The 22,419-nt window shown below is 59.9% G+C and overlaps 2 protein-coding genes across 2 annotated transcripts; both read left to right on the plus strand.

Annotated features, from left to right (window-relative positions):
• The first annotated feature begins 6,795 nt into the window (after positions 1-6,795).
• YJU2B (YJU2 splicing factor homolog B) lies at positions 6,796-14,532 on the plus strand. Its single transcript, XM_075902452.1, has 10 exons — positions 6,796-6,852; positions 8,984-9,028; positions 9,356-9,409; positions 9,934-10,016; positions 10,459-10,514; positions 11,808-11,868; positions 12,448-12,590; positions 12,672-12,844; positions 13,261-13,399; positions 13,767-14,532. The coding sequence occupies exons 2-10, from the start codon at positions 9,026-9,028 to the stop codon at positions 14,153-14,155; spliced, it is 1,101 nt and encodes a 366-aa protein (XP_075758567.1). The 5' UTR covers positions 6,796-6,852; positions 8,984-9,025; the 3' UTR covers positions 14,156-14,532.
• Positions 14,533-18,332: 3,800 nt separating this feature from the next.
• On the plus strand, positions 18,333-22,214 carry MRI1 (methylthioribose-1-phosphate isomerase 1). Its single transcript, XM_075902453.1, has 6 exons — positions 18,333-18,531; positions 19,190-19,431; positions 19,512-19,681; positions 20,231-20,407; positions 21,586-21,810; positions 21,967-22,214. Exons 1-6 carry the CDS (start codon positions 18,379-18,381, stop codon positions 22,086-22,088), a joined length of 1,089 nt encoding a protein of 362 aa, XP_075758568.1. The 5' UTR covers positions 18,333-18,378; the 3' UTR covers positions 22,089-22,214.
• Positions 22,215-22,419: the final 205 nt, after the last annotated feature.

Below are 22,419 nucleotides of genomic sequence, written 5' to 3' on the forward strand. Positions count from 1 at the left end.
ATAAATTCCAGGTTTGTCACTGGCTGTTAGTCAGGCTGGGCAGGGAGGGGGTCCCTGGCCTCTGTGTGTCAGATGCTGGAAATGGGCAACGGGGTGGATCATGTACCAATTCCCTGTTCTGGTCACTCCCTCTGGGGGCACCTAACACTGGCCCCTGTGCGCAGACAGGACACTGGTCTAAATGGGCCTTTGGTCTGACCCGCTCTGGCCATTCGTACGTTCTTATCGTGACATTGGGGGGGCTGTCTGCTCTGTACCCGGGTCCCCCTGCGCTGTGATGTGTGATTCCCCCTGACTCACCCAAATGTGTATTAACCCAGACACCCAGGCTCAGCCAGAGGAGATAACGGGATTCCCAGGGGGAGAGACAAAGGGAGAGAGGCAGAGACCAACACCAGGTTTCGGGGGAAGGGGCAGTTGCTGGCTGCAAAACATGAAGGAAGCAGCCTTAGCTGAGGGTCTAGTGATGACAATGGACCCCCCTAACCCAAGGGGTCTGAGGCATCCTGGCCCTGACTCCTGAAACGGCATCATGTCTGTGCTGTGCTGTATCCTGGAGGAGCAATAAACCCTTTCTATACTACTGGTTCGCGGCATCTCATCTTGCTGCAGATGGGGTGCAGGATCAGGTGGTACCCGACCTGCTGCCACACCTGTAAAGTGTGTTTACAGCCCCCAGTTCTGGCTCTACGTGTGCTGTGTTGTTGTTTAGCTTTAATTTACTCCGAAATGTCTGCTAAGAAATGTTGGTAATGCTGCTAGACCGGGGTCTGCAACCTATGGCTCTTGAGCCGAATCTGGCTCTTTGGTCGTTCCCAAAATACATGCAACTTTGTAAAAATGAAAAATTGGAAATGTTAAAAACGCACAATTGTTCACGTAGCCTGAATGGGGCATGGACCTCAATTGGACCAGGGTATGATGTAAAGTCAAAGAAACGTGCAAAGAGATGCAGCAGCAGAAGTCCCATTAAATAAAGCCCTTGAGTACAATGTTCCATTCATTCTATTATTAATCCTCATGCCCGTTCTCAGTAATAGGAAGCTGTGTATTTTCAGTCCTGCAAATGGGCATTCTTGTTCTGGCTCCTTATTGATCACTTGCTCTGAATTTGCATGTAGTTTGGCCCTTTGCTTTGAAAAGGTTGCTGACCCCTGTGCTAGACAATACTGACCTCCCGTGGTTCCGCAAAGTCTCTGGTTCGACACCGGTCTGGTCCCGAGGGTGTTGGACTAGAGAGGTCCCACCCGGAGTGGTCCAGAAAGCTGTCTGGGGCAGCTGTGGCCTGATACTTCTGCTCTTTACATTAAAAAATCAGGCCACTCCTACCTGCATTCTGAATCCCACTTCCAGGGTTTCTTTACACGGAGGCAACTTTTGTTTCCTTGGAGGTGGGGGGAGGGAGGAGCAAGTCCCCGTTAATTACATTGCAACGGGTGATGCCCCTTTAACAATGCCCAATCTCAGTGGTGCTTTGCTACCCTTTCTTGGGGGCGGCTTTGAAGGAAGGCAGTGGCTCCTGGAACGAGCATCGTGCCCAAAGGGGTTTCTGAGCCTTGTTTCCAGTTATGCCACCGGATGGAAAAGCTGCTGGGTTTGGAGCCAGGTCCCGACTGCAGATCACCTGGGATGTGCAGACTCTTTTGAGTGACTGTAATGAGGGACTGCCTAGCAAAGGCGAAAGTGAGCTGGGATGGGGGCAGCCAGGTGCTCTGCCCATGGGCGCCTGAGCAGAGAAGAAGCATCTAGACAATTTGCCGTCTCTGTGCACCAGAGGAGATGAGTTGCTGCTCTTAGTGCTGCTATCAGAGGGCTGTGTCCCAGTGTCCCTGTTTTTTTTTTCCATCCGTGTGTGCAATAAATGTTATGTGCCAAGCCATGTGCGGATGTGAACCACCAGGAGACAGACATGCTGCCGGCTGTGGATGCTCTGCTGATCAGCTGGGCAGCACCTGAATCTCTTCTGGATGGCAGGGATGTAAATTTTAGATTAATTGGCTAACTGAATAGTTGATGCAATTTGCATTAACTATTCGATTAGGCGATAAGGGCGCCTCTGGCTGTTGCTACACTTCAAAGGCAAAAGCGCTGCAGGGAGCACAGCCAGCGAGGTACTCAGGCAGTTCCCCACTGGCCCCGTGCTCCCCGTGACTTTTCAAAGCAGCAGGGCCAAATGGAGCCCCAGGTCAGCGGGCGGGTGGGGGGGTCCCAGCTGACCCCAGACTCCACACAGCGCTGTGGCATTTCAAAACAGCAGCACCGCATGGAGTCTGGGGTCTAGCCCTGGGCTCCACACAGCACCCCCTCTTTTCCCCCCTCCCCTCCACTTGCTGCCTCTTTCTGTTGACTAGCCGTTCACATCCCTACGGGGTGGCTGCCCAAGTCCTCAGCTGACTTGCACACACCCGGTTCCCTGTATCTGCTTGGGGAATCCTAGAAATCAAGACTGGAAGGTACCTGAGAGGTCAGCCAGTCCCGCTCTCTGAGGCAGGACTAAGTAAACCTCCAAATGGGTGTTTGTTTAACCTGTTCTTAAAACCCTCCAGCGATGGGGACTCCACACCCTCCATTAGAAGCCTGTTGCGGGGCTTCGCTACACAGTTTTCCCTAACCACAGGCCGAGATCTCCTTTGCTGCTGATTGTTTTTGCTGCCTTCAGCAAACCCACAGAACAATCTCTCCCCGCTCTGCATAGTTGAAGACAGTTACCAGCCCCCCTCCGGTCTTTTCTCAGGACTGAACTTGCCCAATTTTTCAAGCCTTTCCTCGAAGGTCAGGTTTTTAGGGGTTTCTTTTGGGAGCTCCCCAACCGGAACATCTAGAATCTCGCCAGTCCCAGCGGGACCGCGCTCTTGTCAGCCTCTTGCTTTGCCAGTGGAAGGAAGGGGCGGACCCTGGGACCTTGTCTGCTCTGTGTGGCTGTTACGTGGTAGGAGGACGTTCTGGGGTCGCCGTCAGCTGCTCTGGCTGTTGGGACGCGTTTCCCCACCCCCACCTTTGTTACTACTTGGTTCTGGTTTCTAGAGTAGCTGGGGTTTGCACCATCTGTCAGCAAACAGCACAGGCCTTGCACACTCCTGGCCTTTGACGTACACCCACTGGGCCCTGTCTGGGCTGTTATCAGAGGGCTGGAGCCGAGTGGCTGTTCTGCACAGCGGCCTTGATCTTGAGCAAGTCCGTTAACAGGCTGTTCCCTCCAGGAGATGATAAAAGAAATCCGTCTGTTTTGTTTCCCCTCTCCTCCAGCAAGAGGAAAGATTGATCGCCTCTTAGTGGGATCAGAGCTCCTGGCCAGTAAAGCTGCTCTGCTCCCGGCCTCTCTTTCTGGTGGGTGTGGGGGAAAGCCCAGCTGAGTTTCTTTACTCCAGAGTGCTGGGCCAGGCTGGCCCGTCCGTGTGCCGCAGCGTGTCTGCTGCAGAGAGCAGTCCCTGGAGAGAGGAAGAGTAGGGCGAGTGTTTTCCATGGCGGCCGCCGAGCGAATCTGCCAGGAGCCTGGCTGAATCCCTGAGAGTGCCGATAACGGATCGCGCTGTGCGCTAGGGTTTGCGCGCTTTGCAAAGACTTGTCCCTAGTTTTCAGGTGGGGAAACTGGCAGGACGTGAGCTGGCAGAGCTGCCGCAGGCTGGAGCCAAAAGATTCAAGGCCTGCTCTTGAGTGGGGCTCGGATACTGGGAGGACAGAGCGGAGTCCTGCCCCGAGCCCTGTGTGCTCGCCAACCGCCCCCATTGCCTCCCATTGTCAGTGAACTGGTCTAGGGATCCTCTTTAATAGCTGGCCTCTTTCTACGCACCTGCTGTGGCCTCCCGGATACAGCCCTTGGCCCTAGTTCTAGCAAAGGAATTGACCCCTCGGCTTGTATCCCTCGGGCTGCTGCGTTCTCCCCTCCAGAGCCAGGTCTTGGCACTTCGCAAGCTGCCCGACTGGTTTTTATTGCTCAGCAGAAAAGGCTGGGACACCCTATCCCAGAGCCACACCACAAGGAGTGGGGGAGAGGGGGTAGTGCCAAAGAGGGAGCCTCTTCTACTGTTACTGTGGCTAAAAGTCCACCTGGGTCAGAAAATGTCACATTGTCAATGGAGAACTCAGGCTGATTGTATCACACACACAACCCCCACCCCCCCCACACACACACGCATAACCCTGGGACTGGCGTAACTCGGGAAAGAAGTTGGGTGCTGCCTGCAGGCTGCCTGCTTTTTGAGCGTTTCTAGGAATCCCTGTTTCTTTCCTGTTTTTGACAGGAGCTGGGAGGGGTGGTCAGTCATTTCTGACAATCTTGTGGCTCCCAGAACTGGGGTTTTAATGGAAACATGAGCAGCTTCCCCCTCCCCCCGCACAGTGAGCTGAGGTTTACAGTTGCCCAGCAGATATGCTGAGGAGGAGAAGGGGCGTTAGCATTAATGAGACCTGGTTCCTTGTGCTCCTTCCATTGTTTCAAAACACAATGGCTTTTTATTCTCTCTGGGGCAGGGTGGCTTGTTAAGAGGCCAGGTGTTTCTAAAAGATTTGCTTTAGGTGGATGGGAAAGAATTCAGGGAAGTCCTATGGCCTGGGTCAGGCTGAGCTGTGCTCGAAAATTACGCTGGTGTAAGTCACCCGTCAGGGAGGGTGTTAAAAATCCAAGTGTGGTTACACTCACCTCCCACCCCCTGCAGACAGCCCTGGGTGGATGGAAGAGTTCTTCTGTCAGCCTGTGACCCCCTAGCTACTGCCTCTTGGATCGGGGGGTTGCAAGTGTGACGGGACGATGTCTCTGCTGTAGCGTTGTAAGTGTAGACACACCAGCAAGGCGTGTTAAGCAACCCAGCAACCATCTCTCTGGTTCACGGTTGCGAGAACTTGAGGCCAAGAGCCACGACGCCATCCAAGTCATGCAGCACGTCAGCCGCCACGCCTGGATTAGAATCCACCGGCTTGGGTGCCACTCCATGCCCTGGCCACGTCAAAACGGAGCTAGTTGGAGCGCATAGCCCATTTGCCGTTCGCGAAGTACACGGGCTGCGTGGCGTTGTGTTCTTTGCTGTGACGGTGCATGACAAATGTAGGTCAAGCCAGGGGTGCGCATTAGGCAGGCTAAATATAGCCAAGAAAGCATGCCCCATTTAAAGGCAATCAGCCCCTAAGCCTCCGTGTTCTCCCAAATTGTCTTAACCTCAGCATAAGGGAGGCACATGGGGGGGGGGGGGGGGGGCGTACTGAGTCCCCTGCCACCTTTGAGTTGCTTTCAGCGTTGATCTGTCCCCATTTGAGCTGAGATTCCAGATGAGAGAAAGGGCGGGCCAGAGTAGGGATGTAAAATCCTGTTAAAAATGTTAACCAGTTAAACGATATGCTTAACCGGCCCCCCAAGGGCAGGGGCTGCTCCAGCCAGGCAGGGTCCACCGCAGAGAGCTGTGGGTGAGGGGCTACTCCAGGGCGATGCTTGTACCTGGGAGCATGGGCTGGTCCCCCCGCCTTGGGAGGCACTGGCAGTGGCAACCCAGCAGACGGCGGGGGGGGGGCAGGACCCCACTTAATCGGTTAACCAGTTAAACCATATGTTTAATTGATTAACTGGGATTTTACATCCCTAGACTGGAACGCCTACCTGCCAGCGGTGGGCCCAGCTGTGCTGGGAGCAAACTGCTCCGGCCAGGCCAGACCCATCCCAGCGTGCCACAGGTGGGGGGCTGCTCAGGGTAGGCACCAGTTAACCAACTACTCCACTAAGCATGCTGGTAAGGCGAATGGTAACTGGCTAACCCAGCATGCTGGTCCGGGGTGGAGGTCACTCACCTGGGACCCAGAAGATCTGGTCTTACCTCTGCAGTTTACTGTGTGGTCCTGGGCGATTCACCTAGGCCCACATGTTGACTGTGATTCGGTGCCTAAAGGAACATACAGGCCTGGGAACCGAGTTCCCCGTAATCTGGGCACTTGTGAGATTCAGAGGGCGCCCAGCCGATTTAGCAGGGTGTTCAGCTAGGCCTGGAGTCTCCCCTGGGGGTGCACATCCGCACACGCCTCAGTGCACATCCAGTGATTCCGCACGTGGAGGGAAAACGAAGGAAGTTGCCTGGGAACTTTTGAAAACCCTTCGTGGGCTGTGCCTGCTGGAGCTGCAGCGGCCGTGGAGCGGCGCCTCTCACCTGGCCCCCAGCTGCTGCCGTGAGAGAGGGCTGGCTGGGGTTGTCCTCTCCCCAGGGCGGCGCCCATACCGAACCCCAAACCGCCCAGCCCCAGCATTTGATTTTCCAAAAAAAAAAAAAAAACCCAAACAGGAGTGAAGGACCTGAGCAGTGCGGGGGAATCCCCTAGTCCCTGGAAGTGCTCGGGTCCACGGGGCTCTGCCCCTTTCCCCCTTGATTGGGGACTGGCTTGCTCCCTGCTACCCGAGGGGGGGGGAGTCTGCCTCGCCCCCCTCCCCCCGTGTGAAGCCTTACATCGTTAACGGGCACCGCTACTGTTTCACTGGTGGGGAAACTGAGGCACGGAAAGGGGCCGTGACTTCCCCAAAATCAGGCCCTCCAAGCGTCCTGCTTCCCACACACCGGACCCTGGGCCGCCCCCGCCAGGCCCTAGGTCCGCCCCCATGAAGGGGGGAGCCCTGGCCAAGGGCCCCGCCGCTGCGATCGTGCAAATGGCCCCTGGACCGGACGCCCCCCCCCGCGGCCAGGCCGGAGCGGGGCGGGTGTTTGCAGCCCCCCCGGCATTGGGGGGGGAATCTCCCGGCGGGGGCTTGCGGGCCGCCCCCGGAGACCAGCTGGGCGCCCGACACGTGGGTGCAGCGGGGGGAGGGGCGGGGGCGGGGCCGGGCTGTTGATGACGGGGGGGGGGGGCGGGGGGGAAGAGGAGGAGGCAGAGCCGGAAGAGGTTAGTGATCGCTCTGGCGTTGGGGGAGGGAAACCGAAGGGCCCCCCCGACACTTATTGGGGGGCTCTTCTTCTGCCCCCCCACTGGGGCCTGTCTGCCCCCTCCCCGCCCCCCGCACGCTGGGGGCTCCCCGTCTGTCCTCTCCCCAGCGCCCCGCACACGGGGGGGGGGAGCTCCGTCTCTGCCCCATCCCCCGCATACTGGGGGACCCCCCCCCCGCTCCCCCTACGCACACGGCGGGGAAGGACCCTCCTCTGTATGTCTCCTCCTGCCCCCCCTTTTCTTAGCTGCGGGGATGGGGTGTGAAAGGTTCCCTTGTTCTGTCTGCACCTCCCAGGAAGGTCCCCGCTGCCCCCCTCTGCCTCCATGTAAGCAAAGGGGGAAGCCCTCGTGTCCCCTCCCCCGTCCCGCCCCCCCATGTTGGTTGCAGAGGCAGGGGGGACTGGGGTTTGTATTTGCTGTTCCCAAGAGATCTGGGCAGACCCGCCCGGGCACTGACCCGTGTGTGCAGGTTTGGCCTAGTCTTTGCTACAGATGTGGGTGGCTTGGGGGGGGGACGGTTACAGCCGCCCCTCCTTACCTCCAGGCCAGCACAGCGCTGAGACCCACGTGCTGCTCTGGGCCCTGCTTCGCAGCCAAATGGGGCCTGTCCAAAGGTATCCCCAGCAGGTGAACATAAGAACATAAGAACGGCCGTACTGGGGCAGACCAAAGGTCCTTCTAGCCCAGTATCCTGTCTGCCGACAGTGGTCAGCACCAGGTGCCCCAGAGAGGGTGAATCGAAGACAACGATCAAGCAATTTGTCTTCTGCCATCCCTCTCCAGCCTCTGACAAACAGAGGCCAAGGACACCATTTTATCCCCTGGCTAATAGCCTTTTATGGACCTAACCTCCATGAAATTATCCAGCTTCTCTTTAAACTCTATTATAGTCCTAGCCTTCACAGCCTCCTCTGGCAAGGAGTTCCACAGGTTGACAACACGCTGTGTGAAGAACTTTCTTTTATTAGTTTTAAACCTGCTACCCATTAATTTCATTTGGTGTCCTCTAGTTCTTCTATTTAGGGAACTAATAAATAACTTTTCTTTATCAGCCCTCTCCACACCACTCATGATTTTATAGACCTCTATCATATCCCCCCTCAGTCTCCTCTTTTCTAACTTGAAGAGTCCCAGTCGCTTTAACCTCTCCTCATATGGGACCCGTTCCAAACCCCTAATCATTTTAGTTGCCCTTTTCTGAACCCTTTCCAAGGCCAAAATATCTTTTTTGAGGTGAGGAGACCACATCTGTACACAGTATTCAAGATGTGGGTGTACCATAGTTTTATACAGGGGCAGGAAGATATTCTGGGTCTTATTTTCTATCCCTTTCCTAATAATTCCTAGCATCCTATTTGCCTTTTTGACCGCCGCTGCACTCTGTGTGGAAGTTTTCAGAGAACTGTCGACGATAACTCCAAGATCTCTTTCCTGATTTGTCGTAGCCAAATTAGCCCCCATCATACTCTACGTATAGTTGGGGTTATTTTCCCGATGTGCATTACTTTACACTTATCCTCACTAAATTTCATTTGCCATTTTGTTGCCCAATCACTCAGTTTGGTGAGATCTTCTTGGAGTCCCTCACAGTCTGCTTCTGTCTTGACTGTCCTAAACAGTTTGGTAACATCTGCAAACTTTACCACCTCACTGCTTACCCCTTTCTCCAGATCATTCATGAATAAGTTGAAGAGGATTGGTCCCAGGACTGACCCTTGGGGGACACCACTAGTTACCCCTCTTCATTCTGAAAATGTACCATTTATTCCTACCCTTTGTTTCCTGTGTGTGCGGTGTGTGTGTGTGGGGTTGAGCCAGGTTTAACCAGCACACCCACACCCCACCCCAGGACAATGGGGGGTGAGCACTGAGCCAGGCAGCTGAGAGGAGTGTGGATGCCCCTGTGAGATCAGGCATAGCAAAGGGCTTCCTGCCGTGTGCCTCAGTTTTCTCATCTGCGTGATGGGGAGAATGCTACGGACCTCCTGGTCTAGTGCATGGAGATCTGCGAATCTGAAGGGTGTTATAAGAGCAAGTTGTTGTGATTTCCAGCCCGAGACATGCTCCTCTCTCGTTATCTCTCCCGCAGACCGTGTGTGTTCCAGGCACTTGGCGCTAGAGACGTTTCACAATGGTAAGTGGAGCGGATCCCTAATAGGGCCGTTCCAAAACCACCAGTCGGGCCTCCAAAATTCATGAGGTGTTTTTTTAAATAGTGCGATTTCGCAAGGTCCTTTTCGCAGCCCTTCAGGGCTGTTTGGGTCACTCTGGCCACGATTCCCAGCTTTTCTTCACCCCGCAGGGGCAAGAACCCACCGTTTTTGTTTTCGAGGAGAGCAGGGATCGCTGCCATAGGCAGCCGAAAAGACTCGAAACTCACCGGAGGAGAAGTAATGGGCTACTTGGGTCGTGCACCCTGATGCAGGCGTGTGATTGTTGTTTGTTGCTTGTTTTTGTACAGGGTGAACGGAAAGGGGTGAATAAGTATTACCCCCCTGACTTCGATCCGGCGAAGGTAAGAGCCCGGGGACTGAACGCCAGGCCTGGACACGGACACCCCTGCTGGTGCTTGGTGTTTGGGTTTGCTCTTGCCAGCTTGAACACTGTTCACCAGGCAGCCTCACGGGCCAAGTTCTGAGCTTGTGGCTGTAGCTGGGAATTAAGCCAGTCAGGGCCCACTGTGTGCCCTGGCCTGTGAAAAAGCAACAGGAGGGCAGCTGATTCAATTACTCCAGTAGATCAAAGGGTAACCTCCTTTCGAAGGGACTGCGGAACTCCCTGCTACAAGATGTTAGTAAATTTCAAAGCCGGAGGGGAGAGTCAGACAGACGTCCCGCATAGCTAGAATCACAAGGGTTCTAGGTCCACATTGTTCCTGGGGGTCAGGATGGAATTTCCTCCAGAGGTGTGTTTACACCAGCTGAACCATCTGGGATTGGCTGCTGCCACGGGGGGACGGGTCTGGGGCTCCAGTTCTAGGTACTTAGCTTGCCCTGTTCTTGAGGGTTAACGGCTGCCCTTCCGTTCTTTCCCGCACAGCACGTCTCCCTCAATAAATACCGGAACAGCCACCCGCTGCGCGAGAGAGCCCGCAAGCTCTCCCAGGGCATTCTGATCATCAGGTAAACCCGGGTGCTCCGGGGCCCTGCATGCGTCTCGAGGGAAGCGGTGGGCTGAGTGGGGCTCTAGTGCTTTGGCAGCAGGCGTCCGAGACCAGGACTCCTGGGTTCTGTTCACGCACTTACGCAGAGTGGCGCTCTCAGGGGAACATTGGGGCTACCCCCCGCTGAGAGCGGTGCAGGCACCTGCCCTAGAAGTAACGGGTACGGACGATCTGGGGGGGCTTGGCTGCAGGCGCTTGGAGGAGCTGGGGCCCGTCTGCTCCCCATAGACAGCGCCCACCCTCTGGCAGCGCGACGGTGGCATGCGGACTCGGAACGGGGCGCTGCCCGGCGGTTTGCGGACGCTGCTGCTGGCAGGTCTCGACCCCGGCTTGGCATGGTTGGCCAGGGAGCACGTGGGGGTCTAGTGCTGACCGGCACCCCCTGGGTTACTCTGCCCTAGGTTTGAGATGCCCTACAACATCTGGTGTGATGGCTGCAAGAACCACATTGGAATGGGTAAGCGCCCGGTGCCCGGGACGTGCACAGCCTGGCCGGAGCCCGGCCCCCGTCAGCCCGAGGGTTGGGGTTGGGGCTGGGGCGGGTGCCTGCACGCCGTGCCACGCACAGGGAGTGGCGGAGGCGGAGAGGCAGCCTGGAGTGGCTCCCTTGGTTGCTGGCTCCTCGGCTTTGAGGGTGGGACCAGCCCCAGCTTTCATTTACTCTTTCCACCTTAAATGTACTTAGTCTGGCCGGCTGCCCCCTGCTAATAGCCACACGCGCCTCTCCTCTCCCCCTCCCCCAGGAGAGCTGGCCCTCCCCGGTCCCATGCGCGACCTGGGCCAGGCCACCAGAGGGGAGCAAAGGGGGCAAGTGGCACTGGGGTCTGGCACCACAAAACGCTGCCAGAGCGCTACGTGGGCATGCTCTGGGCAGCACTGCCTAGCCTCTGCCCCGCCCCTGCTGCCCAAGGCCCCGCCCCTGCTGCCCGAGGCCCCGCCCCTGCTGCCCGAGGCGCGGAGCAGGGCTTCCCCCCCCCGACTTGCCCAGGGGCCCGGTGAAGCTGTCGGCCCTGCTGCCTGGGGCGATGGCTTGAGTGGTAGCAGCAGCAGCTTTGGGGGGAGCTGGTGGGCAGAGCACGGGACTTAGATTTGGGAGACCCGGGTTCAGTTCCCAGCTCGGACACGGGCTTCTTGTGAGACCTTGGGCAAGTCACTTAGTCTAGCCCGTGCCTCAGTTTCCCATCTGTAAAATGGGGGTGATAATACATGCCTCCATCTCAGGGTGCAGGCAGGGTGGGATCTGTGATGAGGCGCGAAGGAGAGATTGGGGAGGGAAGGTGCGGGGTACCAGAGAACAGCCGCTGGCTCGGAGTCAGTACAGTCAAGTGGTCGGCACAGGTGGGGCTAGGAGGGGAGGATGCCTGGATCCCGTGCTGAGTGGGGTCAAAGCAAGTGGCAGGTCTCTTCCTGGGTTCTGATCCCAGCTCTTGAAGGGGAGTGGTGTGTAGTGGTTAGAGCAGGGGGCAGTCAAGGCTGCTGGGAGGGCAGCAGCGGGTGGTTGGCCTGGGAGCCAGGATGCCTGGCTTCTCTTGCCCGCTCAGACACCGGTGTGACTGGGACTTGTCCCAACGTGGGAGGTGTGACTACGTGGCGTGGCTGTGAACCCCGGGCTCTCATTGGGACCGAGAGCCTGGACTCCTGGGTCCCGTTCCCAGCGCAGCTTGGGAGCCCCGGGAGCCATGACGTCCTGGCCCACCCGGGTGGGAAATGCGGGGGCTGGAGATGGTGCTTCAGGCTCTGTCTGTCGCAGGGGTCCGGTACAACGCCGAGAAGAAGAAAGTTGGGAATTACTACACCACCCCCATCTACAGGTGGGTGCGGGAAGCGCATGTTCCTCCCTCTCTCCCCTCTCAGCCTGCCCTGAGCTGTGAGCGGGGCCTGTGGCTGCATCCAGAACCTCATCTCTGTCGTGGCCCCAACAGCCTCACCCAGCAGAGCGACCACAGTTATAGCAGGGGAGCCAGGACCCCTGGGATCTGTTCCCAGCTCTGGGAGGGGAGTGGGGTGCAGTGGTTAGAGCAGGGGAGTCTATTCCCAGCTCTGCCACACAAGTGGAAGAAGGACAAAGTGTCTGTGGGGCCCGTGGCAATACGTGGCTAGGAGGATCTCGCTCCGTGAGCACATGGCCCTGCGGAGGCAGACGCTGCCACTGCCCACGGCTAAGGGAAAGGGGATCAAACCAGCAGCTCCTGGGATTTCTTCCGCCGCATCCAGCCGTGCTGCTCTGACTGGGTGCAGCCAGCGCGCTCACTTCCTCGGGTGGGAGCGGGGCGGGTACCTCCGGGGTTGGGGTAGGATCCCTGGAGCAGGGACAGGGATCGGCCGGGAACCTGGCTGAGGCCGGAAAGTAGCCCCCAGCCCTGACCCCCGCCTGTCCCCTGGGGCGCCAGGTTCCGGATGAAGTGCCACTTGTGCGTCAATTACATCGAGATGCAGACGGACCCGGCCAACTGCGACTACGTCATCGTGAGCGGGGCCCAGCGCAAGGAGGAGCGCTGGGACATGCAGGACAACGAGCAGATCCTGACGACAGGTGAGCCCAGGCCCTGCTCCGGCCGCCGGCCGGGAGGGCAGCTCCCCCGGTGAGTCCGTGTGTCTGCCCCTCTGTCTCCAGAACACGAGGAGAAGAAGAAGCTCGAGACGGACGCCATGTACCGGCTGGAGCACGGCACAGCAGACCAGGGCAAGCTGCGGCGAGCCATCCCCACCTTGTCCCACATCCAGGAGGCCCAGAGCGCCTGGAAGGATGACTTTGCGATCAACAGCATGCTGCGCAGGAAGTTCCGGGTAAGCAGACGGCCCATGTTCCCCATAAGCTGAGCGCTCGGGTGGCCCCCAGGAGAGGGCCAGACGCCGCCCAGCTCATTGGCAGAGCGCCCACAGCCGGCACCCCACGTTTCTCCTAGTGGTGCACATCCACACATGCCTCAGAGCACAAAATTTATTCTGCCCATGGGTGGGAAGAATGAGAGGTCTCGCTGGAGACCTGCGCATTGCTCCTAGCTGGGATTGCGCCTTGGGAGACTAGGCTCTGCTGGGTGATTTTGGACGGGTCCCCTTCCCGCCCTGTGCCTCAGTTTCCCCATATGTGAAATGGGGAGAATTTACACACAGAACCCCGCTGGGCCACAGGCTGCCCACGGCTGCGGTCGGTGCTGCTGTCTGGGCCCTTTCTCTCACCACCCTGCCCCTCCCCTGCATAGGAGGAGAAGAAGGTTCTGCAGGAGGAGGAGGAGAAGGACCTGGCTCTGCAGACCAAGGCCAACCTGAGCATCCCTCTGGTGCAGGAGACGGAGGAGGACCGGCAGCTGGCTGCGCTGCTCAAGTACCACAGCCTGGACTGTACGTGATGCCTTCTGCCTGTGGGAGTGTCCGGGGGGCCCTGGGCACAGCGGGATTCAGGGCCCTGCCTTGGCCTGAGGGACTCCTGGGTTCTAGTCCTGGCTTGGGGGGTGGGGCCAGGGGGGTGGAGGAGGAGCCAGGACTCCTGGGTTCACTTCCTGTTGTGTGATTGGGGGTGGGAGCAGCATTCGGGAACGGGGGACTCTGCGCCCCATAGATCAGTGCGAGCTCCCCAGCACGGGCGCGTCGTGCGGGTCCCCAGGGCAGGTGCCCTGAGCCAACGCGGCCAGCGACATGGGAGCTTTCGGGTGCCCCGTGCTGCGGCTTGGGCCCGTCACTTCCCTGCTGCCCCTCCCTCTCCTCCCAGCTTACGAGGACAAACAAAAGCTGAAGCGAACGGAGATCTCCGGCCGCTCCTGGTTCCCCCCTGCTCCGGCTGCAGCCGGCAAAGCCACCGACACGCTGAAGAAGCTGGGGCTCGCTGGGAAAGCCCTGTCCCCCAAGGGGCCCGCTGGTGGCTCACCCATCACAAGCGGCCGTTTGGGCATCGTGCGCCGCAGATCCCGGGAGGGGCCGGAGAGCGTGGCACACGGGACGCACACGGGCCGGCCGAGCTGCGACGGCGCGGCCCAGCCCAGCTCCCCCGCGGCCATCGGCGACTCCCTCCCCGCCGTGGGCACCGCCAGCGCCACCACCCTCAGCTCCTCCCTCGTGGCAGACTATTCAGACTCCAGCTCGGATTCTGACAAGGACTGAGCCCCCTCGGCTGGGGCAGGACCTAGGGGGGCTGCGTTGTTTCAAAGACTCTAAGCCAGCGACCCAGCAAGGACTCTGGCTCCTCCAAGCCTCAGTAGCGAGCCTGCTTTCTTGGACGCCCCATGTCGCTGCTGCTGCCGCCCTCCCTGGTGTGACCCCGGAAAGGCAGCGCCCCCTGCCTGTTCACCGTGTCTGTGAGATTCCTCCCCCCGCCAGATCGCAGGCAGCCTTCTCGGTGCCCCCCACCCCAGTCTGGATTCACATCTGCCCCTCCGGTATTGAAACAGTGCAACTCATCTGTGCACCCTGCCCCTCTCTCTGCTCTGATACTCCACTGCACGGATTAAAAGCAGGACTTCTTTTGAGGCTGTTCTCCATCAAGCCCTGGGCTCCATTCATTCACCGTCTGGGTTGCTGGCTGGCTTTGAGTCCCTCCTGCGTCCCAGCCACAGGGCTGGAGAACGGCAGCTGGGCCTTCGCAAGGGAAGGGAATAGCTGAAATGGAAACCGTCTCGATGCTGAAATATTGCAGGACGGCCAAGCAGGGTTCCCTGTAAGCCAAGCACTTGTGCAGCCGCTCGGGTCAGATTCCAGGGCTGCCCGGCAGCTTCGCTAGGTTTGGGGTTTCTATGGGTTTCTAGCTAGGTTTGGGGTTTCTATGGGTTTCTAGCTAGGTTTGGGGTTTCGCAGGCCTCGGTGCACATGAAAAATTATTCTGCATCTGGAAGGAAAAATCCACAGCTGGAGGGAAAAGATTAGAGGGCCCATTGCTGCCAAGGTGACCGTTTCAAACTCCCGAGTAGCCTCAGAATCTACGTCCCATTGTCGGAAATGACTTAGACACTTGGGTCTAGTTTACAGATGGATCTTGGGCTGGCAGGATTGTCGGCCGGGCCGTGATTTCTCTACAGGACTCATGAAAACAGGGGGGCTTGCCCTGTTGATTTCAGGGAGACTTAGGCCTTGTCTAAACACACACGAATTGTCCCACTGGTTAACTACACGGGGACATTTCAAACTCACCCCTTCCCCATGGGGTTGAGGGTGTTATTCCAGAGGGAAGGTGAAGTGCGACTCTGGGAAAGGGAATAAACTGCGGAAGGCCCCTTTTAGGGCAGCTAGACAAGGGGGGTGATAGAGAAAGGTCTGTGAAATCATGACTGGTGCAGAGTAGGGATGTAATAGTGAAGTAAAGTAACTGATAAACAAAAGCGTCTAGGTTAATGCTATAGACGACATGCGTTTCCCTCCCCCCGCCCTTTGCCAGTACATTTTTAGCAGACTGGCCAGCAGCACGGCTCAGGGCTGGCTTGTGACCGCACTGGGACCTACCCCCGCTGCGGCTCTGCATTGGAAGTGTATTAGCAGCCAGCCGGGCAGGCAGCCTGTCTCAGTTCTGGTTCGCACCTGATTTGGGAGCTCAGACCCGGGTTTGGGAGCCTTTACCAGAGGCAGGGTGACAGGCAGCCGATCCGTGACGGGAGCTGGTTTTTAAACTGGCCCCCCTTGCGGACTAGCTCCCGCCTGGCTCCCCACGCTGCTGCCTCTGATCCAGAAGCAGTGGTGTGGAGTGGCAGTGGGGTCGGAGTGCACTGGCTGCCGGCCCCGCCCCTGGGGACTATCGAATAGTCGAGTAACCAATAAGAATTCATGAGGTTACTCGACCATTCACTTACCGGAGATTTAACATCCCCAGTGTGGAGACAGTGAATGAGGCAGGGTGGTTTTACCTCTTCACGTAACACGAGAACCCGGGGTCACACAGTTCAAAACAAACCCAGGGCTGGATTTCTGAGAACAGGCAGCAGTGGGACTCTGAGCATTAGCTACGTTCCTGGCAAACACGCCCACGTCTCGGTTGTTCCACCAGCAAAGGTGACTGGCCGGCATCGTTTATGGCATCCGGGAAAGTGGGAGGCGCCCCATTCTCCAAGTGCTCAGCTGCGCCTGCGGCGGGCCACATTGCAAAGAACCCAGCCAGTGACTGTTGCGTGTCTCGGTGTCACGCAGGTGCCGTGGAAGTGCTGCCGTGTCGCTGTCTGGGCGTGGCCAAGGCGCCCGCAGCCGCTTGGTGTTAACACGGGGAAAAGCCCCCGTGGATTTTAGGGCTCACATGCACAAGCCTGTGGAAGCTGCCAGCTACAGCCTGGGGAACACGGTTTCCACACAGCCAGGTTGGCAAATGGCGGCTTCTCCTCCCGTGGTCCATTGTGACTCGTGCCAAAAGTGGGGAGTGATTTGTCTTTGCAAAAAGGAAGAAAAGCAAAATTTCCTCGGGCCACATCCACTTAGTCAAGGTCCACGAAGTGTCAATGGAAAATGGGCCATGGGCCCCTCGGCTGCTTCCCCTTCTCTGCGAAGAGGGACAGGAGCTCGCCACAGACAGGCCTTGCCGTTTGCTGCGATGGCTTTCCACCACAACCGGGTGACAGGAGAGAACCCTGTTGTGTTCCCTCCCTCTGGGGCATCCGGCATTGGCCACTGTTGGCCAGCGGCGTAGCAAGGAGTCCGGGGGGCAGTTGCCCCTTGGTGCCACACTAGCGGGATGCCAATTGAGTTCCCCTCTGTTCCCCCTGTCATCCTTCAGCTCGCCTGCTCCTCCTCTGCCCGACATTGCTGGCTGGAGCCTCCTCCCCACCTCTATACCCCCAGCCCGACCCTCCTCCATCTCCACCAGTGGGTTAGTGTGTGCAGGGACCTGACCCCAAACTGAAGGGGGCGGGGGAAGATGCGATACAAGCTCCCCCCCAGGGTTGGGCTCAGCCATGCGCCAGGTTTGGGGCCTCGCCGGGTGGAGGGGGAGAGCAAATTTTGCCTTTGCCCCTGGGCACATAACTCCCTCCTGTGTCTCTGCTGTGGGCAGACAGGACGCTGGGCTGGCCCGGGCTGGCTGTTCGTACGTTCCAGCGCCACTGGCTGCGTTGAGGGTTGTGACGCTGACCTCAGAGGCAGCCTGGGTGGCTGGAGGGAGAGGCCAGGGCAGGTGACCAGGCCAGTCACAGGGCGCACGCAGAAGGGCAGCGGCTGTAGGCAGTTCTGTATCCATGGCGATGTGCTGGGAGGTTAGCTCAGCGCCGGCTGACACCCATCTAGAGTCCTGAGGCCGAACAGCCGGGCCGGAGTGGAGAGGTGAGTGCAGGCCTGCGAGGCAGGAATCAGGATTTCTGGGGTTCAAGCGCTGCTCTAGAGCCAGCACGGTAAGTGATGGAGTCGGGACTCCTGGGTTCTCTCCTCAGCTCTGGGGGAGCAGTGTGGTTAGAGCAGGGGGGTGGCCAGGACTCCTGGGTTCTCTCCTCAGCTCTGGGGGAGCAGTGTGGTTGAGTGGTTAGAGCAGGGGGGTGGCCAGGACTCCTGGGTTCCCTCCTCAGCTGCGGGGGGAGCAGTGTGGTGGCCAGGACTCCTGGGTTCTCTTCTCAGCTCTGGGGGAGCAGTGTGGTTGAGTGGTTAGAGCAGGGGGGTGGCCGGGACTCCTGGGTTCCCTCCTCAGCTCCGGGGGAGCAGTGTGGTTGAGTGGTTAGAGCAGGGGGGTGGCCGGGACTCCTGGGTTCCCTCCTCAGCTCCGGGGGAGCAGTGTGGTTGAGTGGTTAGAGCAGGGAGGTGGCAGGGACTCCTGGGTTCTCTCCTCAGCTCTGGGGGAGCAGTGTGGTTGAGTGGTTAGAGCAGGGGGGTGGCAGGGACTCCTGGGTTCTCTCCTCAGCTCTGGGGGAGCAGTGTGGTTGAGTGGTTAGAGCAGGGGGGTGGCAGGGACTCCTGGGTTCTCTCCTCAGCTCCGGGGGAGCAGTGTGGTTGAGTGGTTAGAGCAGGGGGGTGGCCAGGACTCCTGGGTTCCCTCCTCAGCTCCGGGGGAGCAGTGTGGTTGAGTGGTTAGAGCAGGGGGGTGGCAGGGACTCCTGGGTTCTCTCCTCAGCTCTGGGGGAGCAGTGTGGTTGAGTGGTTAGAGCAGGGGGGTGGCAGGGACTCCTGGGTTCTCTCCTCAGCTCTGGGGGAGCAGTGTGGTTGAGTGGTTAGAGCAGGGGGGTGGCAGGGACTCTTGGGTTCTCTCCCCAGCTGCGGGGGGCAGCGGAGTGTAGTGGTTAGAGCAGGTGGCGCCCAGGACGCCTGCGCTCTAAGGCGGGTTCTGATGATCCCGGCTGCCCAGGGGCAGAGCCCCGCCCCGCAGACGGCGGCGCTAGGACCGCCGCGCCCGCCTCTCCGGCCCAGGGCCAGCGCGGAGCGGAGCCCACATGGCCGAGTGCGCCCCGGCCGGGAGCCTGGAGTCGCTGCGCTACCGCCGGGGCTCGCTGCGCGTCCTCAACCAGCTGCTGCTGCCCCAGCGCAGCTGCTACGAGGAGATCGGCGGCGTGCGCCAGGGCTGGGAGGCCATCCGCGCCATGAAGGTGGGGCCGGGGGGCTGCCCCGCGGGGAGGGGTCCGTGGGCACAGAGCGTGGGGTCGGGGCTGGGCATGGCCTGGTGGGGGATACAGGCCTGGGCACGAAAGGGGGGTGTGTGCAGGGGCGCTGGGATGGGGTGGGCATGGTGCAATGGGGGTGCAGGGGCGATGGGATGGGGTGGGCATGGTGCAGTGGGGGTGCAGGGGCGATGGGGTGGGCATGGTGCAATGGGGGTGCAGGGGCGATGGGGTGGGCACGGTGCTGTGGGGGTGCAGGGGCGATGGGGTGGGCATGGTTCAATGGGGGTGCAGGGGCGATGGGATGGGGTGGGCACGGTGCAGTGGGGGTGCAGGGGCGATGGGATGGGGTGGGCACGGTGCAGTGGGGGTGCAGGGGCGCTGGGGTGGGGTGGGCACGGTGCAGTGGGGGTGCAGGGGCGCTGGGGTGGGGTGGGCACGGTGCAGTGGGGGTGCAGGGGCGCTGGGGTGGGGTGGGCACGGTGCAGTGGGGGTGCAGGGGCGCTGGGGTGGGCATGGGGACATGGGGGGGTCCAAGGTACCCTGAGTACTGGCTTCGCTGGACTGTTGCTCTGAGCTGGGGTTGCAGCTCCTTCCCTGGTTGTCCTTGGTCCCAGCCCACCCTGACTGTGCCCCCGTCCCCCAGGTGCGGGGCGCCCCTGCCATCGCCATCGTGGGCTGCCTGAGCCTGGCGGTGGAGCTGCACTGCGGGGCCGGCACAGGGCAGGGCAAGGCCGACCTGGAGGCCTCTATCCAGGACTCCCTGCGCTACCTGGTGACTGCTCGCCCCACGGCTGTGAACATGGCCCGGGCGGCCCAGGAGCTGGGGGCTTTCGCTTCCCAGGAGGCCCAGCGAGGGGAGGCCACGGCTGAGAGCCTGCGGGAGAGGTAAGATCCAGGCCCGGGGCCCCTTCCCCTCCTCAGCTTGGCAGCGCGATCGCCGGCCTAACCTTCCCCCCGCCCCACAGCGTCATCCAGCGGGCAGAGGCCATGCTGGAGAAGGATCTGCGGGACAACAGGAGCATCGGGGAGCACGGGGCGCGCCACCTGCTCCGGACAGCGCCGCAGGACAGGGTGACAGTGCTGACTCACTGCAACACCGGCGCCTTGGCCACTGCTGGCTACGGCACCGCGCTGGGTAAGGGGCTGGCCGGGGCCTCTGCCCACGCTGGGGGGAGCTGCGCTGCTGTTCTAATTTTGGGCTGGAGGGGGGGGGGGCCTGCAAGGCCTGCAAAGCAGATTTGGGTCTTACCCCTCCCAGAGCCAGAGAACCAGGAGTCCTGACTGGACCCGTCCATCCCCCTTAGACCCAGGCGGTAGAACCCAGGAGTCCTGACTCCCAACTCCTGCTCTCCCCACTAGAGGAGACCCTCATGGTTCCAGATATTCACAGGGCTCACCTGTCCCGGCTAGGGGCGGGCTGCAGGGGCTGGGAGCCAATGGGAGTGCACCGTGGCTCCTGGCTCCCATGGTGAGTTCCCTGCAGTTCCTGGTCCCTGTGATCAGTTGGGGAGCTGCAGAGAGCTCACCGTGGGGCTGAGAGCCATGGCTCCCAGTATTCGCCATTCCCCTTGCAGGCTAGGGGGGTGCACCCCAGGGGTACTGCCGCCCTGCCCTGCCCGCTAGCCCATGCTCTCCAACTCACTAAGCTCTTGCCACCTTTCACGGTTCCCTTCTTGCCTTGCAGGTGTCATCCGCTCCCTGCACGCCCTGGGCCGTCTGGAGCACGTGTACTGCACGGAGACGCGGCCCTACAACCAGGGGGCGCGGCTGACGGCCTACGAGCTGGTGTACGAGCACATCCCGGCCACGCTCATCGCAGACAGCATGGTCTCCGTGGCCATGAAGGAGAAGGGCCTGTCGGGTGAGTGGGAGTCAAGGCACCCAGCTCAAATCCCCCCAGCCACAGGTCTGGTTAGACAGAGGCGGACGTTTATTCAGCTGGTGAGTCTTTGAGGCAGGGCCTGGCCTAGGGGTTGGCATGACAGAGCCCTGAGCTCAGCCGGGACGGGCATCTGCAAAGCGCCCGGCACGAGGGGCACCCATCTTGGTTGAGTCCTTCGGGTGGTAATGTAATGCACACTCCCAGGACTCGATACGCTGGATCTGACTAGGGATGTGAAGGACCGGCCCACAGGCTAGGCGACTAATTGCTTCTTCCCTCTCCCCCCTGCTGCCTCAATCAGAAAGAGGCGGCAAGGGGGGGACAGAAGGGGGTACTTCAAAGTGGCAGCTCCACTTGCAGCCTGAGGCCAGACCCCAGGCTCCATGCAGTGCCAGCACTTTGAAACGCCGTGTGCAGCCCGGATCCCCCACTGACCCCGGCCTCCGGGCAGCGCTGCTGCTTTGAAACGTCGCGGCGCACCCGGCGTCAGGCTCCCCACGGCATTTGAAAGAGGCAGCACCGCATGGAGCCCAGGAGCTGCCGGGCTCCACACACACTGCTTTCGCCTTTGAAGTGAAGCAATAGCCCTAGAGCTGTTGCTGCGCTTCAATGGCAGAGCTGCCCTATGGACTAATCGAATAGTCGATGCAAAAATGCATCGACTATTCGATTAGTCAGTCGATACTTGGCATCCCTAGATCCGACCGGTAGATCCAGTAATCCAGTATGACGCCAGCATGTTTTGTGTGAGGCTGACACAGTTAACAGCTATCTCTCTAGGAGGGCGCTTATCCACAGAGCTCAAAGCACATTAGTAGTAGGTCCCCTGCTGCAGCATGGGGATGGGTAAACTGAGGCACAGAGAGGTGTGATGGCTTCCAACTGCTTTGCTGGGTATCTCTGGGTGTGGCCTCCCCTCCTGGTGCCCTTTCCCCCTAGACAACCCTGCTTCTCAGAGAAGCATGCTGGGTGCTTCATAGAGCTGTTGTGTTGGGGGTCCTGGAGGACTGGGATCTGCCAGCCACAAGGACAACCTGTAGCAGGGAGGGGGTGGGAGGAGGGGACCACAGTAGGAGCCACCTGGTTGATGACTCTGGTGGTCACGTGACATGAGAACCACCCCTCCCGGATTTGAAGTGCTGCTTTCCCTCGCCCAGCTGTCATCGTGGGAGCCGACCGGGTGGTGGCCAATGGCGACACGGCCAACAAAGTGGGCACCTACCAGCTGGCCATTGCTGCAAAGCATCATGGGATCCCCTTCTACGTGGCAGCCCCCAGCACCTCATGTGATCTGAGCTTGGCGGAAGGCTCCGACATTGTGATCGAGGAGCGTCCGAGCCAGGAGCTGACGGACGTCAATGGCGTGAGGATCGCAGCGCCAGGTACCGTGGTCGGAGCACGTCCCCACACGGCGTCATGGGCCAAGGGGCTGTCCCGGTGCAGGAGAAGGAGGAGATCGTGGGCCGGGGGGGGAATTCTTGGTTGGATTTGTATGGCGCGCTGCTGAGTGGCTCACGGTGTCTCTCTCTCCTGCCAAGGGATCGGTGTTTGGAATCCGGCCTTTGACGTCACGCCGCACGAGCTCATCACCGGGGGCATCGTCACGGAGTTCGGGGTCTTCCGCCCCGGCGAGCTGCGGGAGGCCCTCGCCGGGAAGTGAAAGCACAATGAGGCCCTGGGGCCAGTAGCTCATGCTGAGCAGGCGCGAGACTGTGGCTGGGGATGGTGGGGCCTGGCTTGGAGCTTTGACGTCCTGATAATAAACCCCCGTGGGCCTTTCACGCCACCGCTTCTCCGCGTGGGCTGTTGGCTGCGGCTGTCGCTCTGAGCCGGCCTTGGCGCTGGCCCCCTCCCCCGCCCTGCGTGTCATAGACCCTGTACTGCCGCGGGAGAGTCCCCCTTGGCTCCCCTGGCTAGGGCAGCGTGTGGTGCGGACAGAGCCCGGCTCCGTCACTGCGGGGGGGGGGCTTTTCCACGAGGCCCCAGGTGCC

Source organism: Pelodiscus sinensis, chromosome 19 (genome assembly GCF_049634645.1).
Source record: "Pelodiscus sinensis isolate JC-2024 chromosome 19, ASM4963464v1, whole genome shotgun sequence".
Taxonomy (NCBI): Eukaryota; Metazoa; Chordata; order Testudines; family Trionychidae; genus Pelodiscus; species Pelodiscus sinensis.